The sequence below is a fragment of the Sminthopsis crassicaudata genome, chromosome X (assembly GCF_048593235.1).
Source record: "Sminthopsis crassicaudata isolate SCR6 chromosome X, ASM4859323v1, whole genome shotgun sequence".
Lineage (NCBI taxonomy): Eukaryota > Metazoa > Chordata > Mammalia > Dasyuromorphia > Dasyuridae > Sminthopsis > Sminthopsis crassicaudata.
In genome coordinates, this window is record NC_133623.1 from 78606400 (window position 1) to 78613105 (window position 6706).

Consider the following 6706-nt stretch of genomic DNA (forward strand, 5'->3'; position numbering starts at 1 on the left):
GGGGCTGCCGCCCCCAAGCCGAGCTCCAGGGGAGTTGATGGGCTTTTATTGGGTACACAGAGGAATGGACGACGGAGGCGTCGGGCACCTGTCTCGATCCCAGGGCTCCTTCAGACGTCCCGCTCGGGGGATCGCAGCAGTAAAATAAGCCAGCGGGCTGCCAGGCCACCGGGAAGGCGGGGGAGAGGGCGAGGGGCAGCTAAAATTAGCCCCGGAGGGCGCGTGGGGGAGGGGTGGGGCTCGGCGGCAGCCCGGCAGCCCGGCGGTGAGTGGGACATGGGGGAGGGCGGATGAGGGGCTACTGCCTCACAAAGGTGGACGCCGACGTCACTGACCGTTTGCACTGCACTGTTTCCACAGTGGGGTCGGCCTTGCCCGGACTCCGCTCTCCTTGGCTGGCGGCTCCGTGAGTACTCTCGGGACTGGGGAGAGGTTCTCGGACAGGGCAGTGTGGCGTCCCCGAGCTCGACGCGGGTCTCTAGCGCCGGAGACCGTTAACAGCTGCCCGACGGCCGTCCCGAGAGCCCCAGACCTGCGCCAACCGTGGAGAAACGGGACCTTTCAGACCCTACAGGACTTTCCGGTCCAGCTCTGAGGCCCGAAGAGGGTGGAGCGGGGTGCCTCGGGCTCCGGGAGGGGGAGGGAGGACCCCCCAAAGATCCAATGGCTCTTAGTGAAAAGTCGAGGGCTCCATGGCTTCCTTTGAGGGGAATTCCGGGAAGGAAAGCATTAGAACGGTTTTCCCAGAGGGAAGTTGGGGGTGGGAGAGTGGTGTGGATGGGACTGGTACGTTTTTTATGGGGTGGTGGGCTGGAAGAAACCTCCCAGGTCATTGGCTCCTACTCCCTCGTCTTACAGAAAGGGAAAGTGAGGCCCAGGGAAGAAGAGGGACTGGAGCAAGGGCCCACAGGCAGGGAGTGCTGGAATTGAGGCTTCTTTCTTTCCTGCCAGGCTAAGTACTGTCTTCACTACGTCCTGAGACATGACCACACTGAAAGGCTTGTGACCTAGCTGTAGCTTTTACCGTTTGCCTTATCCTGTGACCTCTGAGGGAGCTAGCGAAAGCTCGTCTTCATCTGACCAGCTCCCTCCTCTGCCAGCTGAGGTTCATGTGCTGAAGATTTCCTCCTTCCCCGCAGGTACTCCCCAGCAGGAAGTTCCACCTCCATGGAAATCTGGGTAGGGGTTGGGGGGGGGGGGGGAGTAGGGCTCCACTCATGACCCTGGGAGATAAGTGGAAGGCGAGAACTTTGAGCCATACCGGGATGCATACTTCCCAAGGTGAGCCTGAGCAAATGGCATGCCCTCCTTTGAATGGGTTTATTCCACTTGTGAAATAAGGGAGATGCCCCCTGAGATGAGGTCCTGAGGTGAGGTTGGCAGAGAAAGCCTAAAGTACCGAAACATTATTCCCTGATGCTAGCGGGGAAGGGTACTGACAAGGATCAGCTTAGCCTTACAATCCCACCCCTGTGGAGATCTTGGGGACACCACCACCCCCTTATTGTATCCAATCAGAAAACTAAGTCATGGTGTCAAACCTCCCAAGTTAAATTTCCCCAAGATCTATGCCATCTTTGTTGAATCCCTTTTGGGTTAGCCTACCATGGTATTCTGCCTCTTGGTGTCTTTCTTTCCATCCCCTCCCCCATGCCTCACAATGTTGTTTTGGTTGTTTGTTTGGTTGGTTGGTTTTTTTCCCTCATCATAAGTAACTAATTTTTTGAAGGGGCTAAACTTCTCTATGGTTTTAGCCTACCAGTCAATGGCATACTCCCACCTCATGGTGGAATACCCTTTCTCCTGGTTAAAATGTGAGTCCCTCTAGAGAACTTGTCTTTTTCCTTGTTGTTTCCCTGCTCTTCCAAACCTATTTCATATTTACCGCTCCTGGGGCCTATTTTATCATTTTGTCTATAACCTCTTATAAATAAAATGTCCCTTTTGGCAAGAAGAAAGTTCTTGTGGGTTCTTCACATGTAAATTGCTACTGAACCCCAACATTTGGTGCCAAATCTCATCATTTGGTACCTACTTCAATCCCATCAACCCCTATCTACTGTCATTAGAATCCTATTTGAACACTTAACTGGGACTTGGAGGTGAAGCCAGGGAAGGTCCTTGTTACCTCCGGAAGCTTACAGCCTAATGGGGGACAAGAACCATGTGAATGCATATGGCTGGCCTTTGTGGTGGCAAAGAGCTGACACAAGAGAGAGCCCTTTGTGATGGTGATTTAAAGAGGCTTGGTGGAGGGGAGCAGCATCAGAGTTGGGTTTTCAAGAATAGGAAAGAAGGTAGAAATTTGTAGAGGGCCAATACGGAATAAGTCCATACACAGGAAGAATCTGGTCCAGGTATTACTTGAGACCTGCTCTCTGTAAGGACTGCTCAGACAGATTTCCGGCCTGGTTCGTGAAAATATTAAATCCATAACCACACTCTCAATATTCATTGGAGCTGGACTCCAACAGAAATTGTCAACAGAAAGATGGGAATTTGGAGGCAGAGCAGCCCAGCATGGACTGCAAAAGGAAGCCTGAATAACCCCTTGATCAGAGTTCATGTCCCCTTTCCTCTCCCACCTTGAGCAGGTTTCGTGTATCCTGACACCCAAGATGAGAGGGGTGGTTTTTCAGCCTGCAGAGATGAGCCTCATGGACATCACTAAAATATTCTCCCTGCTGCAACAACCTGACGAGGAAGACAATGCTACTGAGAAGCAGGAGCTGAGTCAAATTGTGTGTAACAACGATGCCAGGACCTTAGACCAGCTCCTTCACCATCAGCGCTATAAGCGCTTTATCAACAGCCGCAGTGGCTGGGGTGTGCCAGGTACCCCACTACGCCTGGCTGCCTCTCAAGGCCACCTTAGCTGCCTGAAAGTTCTCCTGGCTCATGGAGCAGAAGTGGATAGTCTGGATGTTAAGGCCCAGACACCCCTGTTCACTGCAGTCAGTCATGGGCATTTGGATTGTGTTCGGGTCCTGCTGGAAGCTGGTGCCAGCCCTGGGGGTAGCATCTATAACAACAGTTCCCCAGTCCTCACAGCTGCTAAAGATGGTGCCAGTGAGATTCTACAGGAGCTCCTGGGTCACGGAGCAGAAGTCAATGTCAAGGCTAGGGTACCAGATTGGGCTTCTAACATTGCCTCCTGCTCCGGGCCTCTTTACCTGTCAGCTGTCTATGGTCACCTGGAGTGCTTCCGTCTTCTTTTATTGTATGGAGCTGACCCAGACTACAACTGCACAGATAGACAGTTACTTTCACGAATACCCAAGCCACGCACACTGCTAGAATTCTGCCTACAGCATAACTGCCCCCTTGAGTACATCCAGCTGCTTGTGGACTTTGGGGCTAATGTCTATCTCCCATCTCTCCCACTGGAGAAGACAGACCCCGATGGGGAAGGTGTGGCTCTACTGCTGAGAGAAAGAAGTGAGTGAGAAGGGGAAAGCAAGGGTTCCCAGGGCTAGTCTTAGGCATTGTTGGAATGGGAGACCACCACCCTCCAGTCAGGGCCCCGGGGACGCGTCCCCAAGCTGAGACTCTGTTACTAGCCAGAACATCCCTGGAAACCACAACTCAGAATCCATTCCAAGAGAACATATGCCAATTTTTCATCCCCTTTTTTCCTAAGTGGCTAAATCTTGAATTTACCACTTACTACTTTTGTGATCTCTGGAAAATCATTTAGAAATCTTTCTGGGTCCCAGTTTCATCGACTATAAAATGAGACATTTTGACACGATGGTCTCAAAGGTCCCTTTGAACTCTAAGATTTCTATGGATTAGAGCAAGGCTTCTTAAACTTTTTCTGTTCTCCACCCCTTTAAGCCCAAAAGTTTTCACATGTTCCCGGATCTATAGGTATATAAAATAGTATATAAATCAAATATTTACTGATAATAAATCATAAAGAAATTTATTTTAAAACAATTTTTGGTATAGATAGATAGATAGATAGATTTTTAGTATTTATAAAGACAAAAGATAATGCTTGTTTATTTTTGCATGAAGAATTACATCTTGGCAGAATATTTGATACCTTTTACTGTTGCCAGATTTTTTACAACTCCCACATTCAGTTATGTGATTTACAGTTTAAGAAGCTTTGGATTAGAGGATTTAGCCCTGAAAGAGACCATAGATACCACCTAGTTCCTAGCTCCCTTATCGTATGAGGAAAGAGGTTAAATGACTTGCTTATGGTCATTAACTAGATCATGTCAGAATCAGCAATAGAATACTGGATTCTTGAACCCCAAATCCAAGGCTTTCTTTACTTTTTTTTTTTTAACTTCTCTTTTCTTAAAAAAAAAAAAAAAAAGTAGCTTGGGATTAAGATAGGTGGAAAGCTGGCAAAGGGAGTGAATTGAAGAATGTATTAAGGGTGTGGGAAAACTGTCTTTCCTCAGCTCTGTTATCTTTTCCTTCAGCTCATCCCAAATCTCTGATGTCACAGGCTCGTCTTGCAGTCCGAAAAGCTCTTCAGTGCTCTTTTCAGGTCAATCTCATCGACCAACTAGATATTCCACCTGTGTTGATTAATTATCTCAAGCACCAGTCATAAGGCAAGTGGGCTGTGGCTGACTTGGGAAAGCAGAAGCCCTGGGCTCACATATTCATAAGCCTATCCACCCTGAAAAGGAACACCTGTCATCTACCTGGAGCTGATCACATTCACTTCACTTTTTCTGTGTCAATAAAGGTGCTAAAAGGTAGACTCAAAATTGATTTATACCTTCCTCACCCCCCTCCCCTGCTAACTCCGAGGCTAAGAAAAAAATCTTGTCACTATTTAGTTGGAAGCAAGAACTCCCCATATCATATTAGCATAAGATACACAGACCATCTCCCTTTTCAAGATTTTTTAACTCTAGCTTGGTAAAGTGCCTCCTCTCCCAACCCCCCATCAAGTGCACTATTGGTCTACAATAGATGTGTGCATATTGATTTTGCTCAGATTTCAGAAACTCTGGAATCCATCATCCACAGGCCTTGTTGCCTACTTTCAAGGGGGAGCCTCCCCTGAAAATAATAGCTTTTATTGTTATAGCTCTTTCCTCATTATGAGTGTGATGGGAGGCAGACAATGGCATTCCTCTCTCCCTTTCACAGATAAAAAGTCTCACTCCCAAGAAAGTTATTGTGATTTGCCCAAACTTACAGGTTTCAAGGCAATATCTTGGATCTAGAGGAGTTCTGGATTATCTTTCAGAACACAGGTTAAAACCCCTTCCTGGCCATTTCTCACCTTGGGAACACCAGGCAAGACTTATCCACTTTCCATGCTTCGATTTCTTCTGTAAAATGAGAGAATTGGATTAGATGGTCTCTCCATCAGATCTTAAATGTCATGAGCAAGACTTGAGTCCATGTCTTCGACCCCCCTCCCCATTCAATATAGACCTCAGGGGGGGTCCAAAACGATCAACTGCTTCCTCCACAGGCATCCTCCTCAGGCTGATGGGCCCTTGCAAGTCAGAACAGATGTGAATATCCCAGCTGTAGCTACCCTCCACAAACTCAAGTGGAGATGAAGTTTGCCAAAAGGAAAGCTGGAAGGATCACCAAAGATCCTGGATAGTCCATTCCCTGTCTCAAAGCACTATGGGAGCGATTTTTATTATTTATGACTATTGTTGGCAACAGTAGTGTCTGGTCTAGTGCCCAGGCTTGATTTCCATCTCTGGTCTTATTCAAAAAGATCACAAAGCCACTGTGCTTGGCCTAGTATTTTCTTTTTCCAAATATACATATAGTTTTCAACATTCATTTTTGTGAAACTTCATGTTCTAAATTTTTTTCTCCCTTCCTTATCTTTCCTCTCCCTCATGACAGCAAGCAGTCTAATATGTGCAATCCTTTTAAAAGTATTTCTACATTTGTCATGTTGTGAAAGAAAAATCAGACCAAAAGGGGAAAAAAAAACTGGAGGGGAAAAAAAAAAGGTGAAAATCCTATGTTGAGATACATATTCAGTATCCATAGCCCTCTCTCTGGATGTGGATGGCATCTTCAATCCCAAGTCTACTGGAATTGCCTTGAATTACTGAATTGTTGACAATAGCCACATTCTTCACAGTTGATCATCACATAATCTTGTTATTGTGTATGATGTCCTGATTCTGCTCACTTAACTCAGCATCAGTTCATGTAGGTCTATCCCCTTCCAACCAGGCAAAGAAACCTCCTAACCCAAATAAAGAAATGTGTGGCATAGTGTCTAAGAGTTTTGAAGGAGTGTTGGAGTGTGACCACATGAAATCACTGCCAGCCTAAACGGGCCTGTCTCATGCCTTAAGTCATTCAGTAACATAGGTCCAGTACTTCTACTCCCAATTTCCAGGATGAATGCCTAGGATTTCAATGTATCGTTCTTTTCCTTCCTTGGCCTTGCACCTGGTCAAATCTTTGGCTCAATGGCCCATCTTGGGCTGCCTTTGGAAAGATACAAAGCCCCTTTGCTTTCGGTTGAGGGCCTTAATAGGAGTGGAGATGTCCCTGGGGCTAGAAGGCTAGATAACCTAGGTACAAATCCTGGCTGGGTTACTAACCTTCTCTACCCAGCCTGCAGTTATAATCAGTTTAGTCACAGCACTAATCCTGGCCAGCGGGGGCCAGAGTTATAGTTTTGTTTATTTTTTTTTCAGGAACAGAAACTCACTAGTATTAAGGAAGGCTGGGAGAGGCTATGATCTTT

The 6706-nt window shown here is 47.0% G+C and overlaps 1 protein-coding gene across 1 annotated transcript; it reads left to right on the forward strand.

Annotated features, from left to right (window-relative positions):
• The first annotated feature begins 212 nt into the window (after positions 1 to 212).
• ASB12 (ankyrin repeat and SOCS box containing 12) lies at positions 213 to 4722 on the forward strand. Its single transcript, XM_074278226.1, has 4 exons — positions 213 to 406; positions 952 to 1139; positions 2595 to 3438; positions 4440 to 4722. The coding sequence occupies exons 3-4, from the start codon at positions 2619 to 2621 to the stop codon at positions 4571 to 4573; spliced, it is 954 nt and encodes a 317-aa protein (XP_074134327.1). The 5' UTR covers positions 213 to 406; positions 952 to 1139; positions 2595 to 2618; the 3' UTR covers positions 4574 to 4722.
• The last annotated feature ends 1984 nt before the right edge of the window (positions 4723 to 6706 follow it).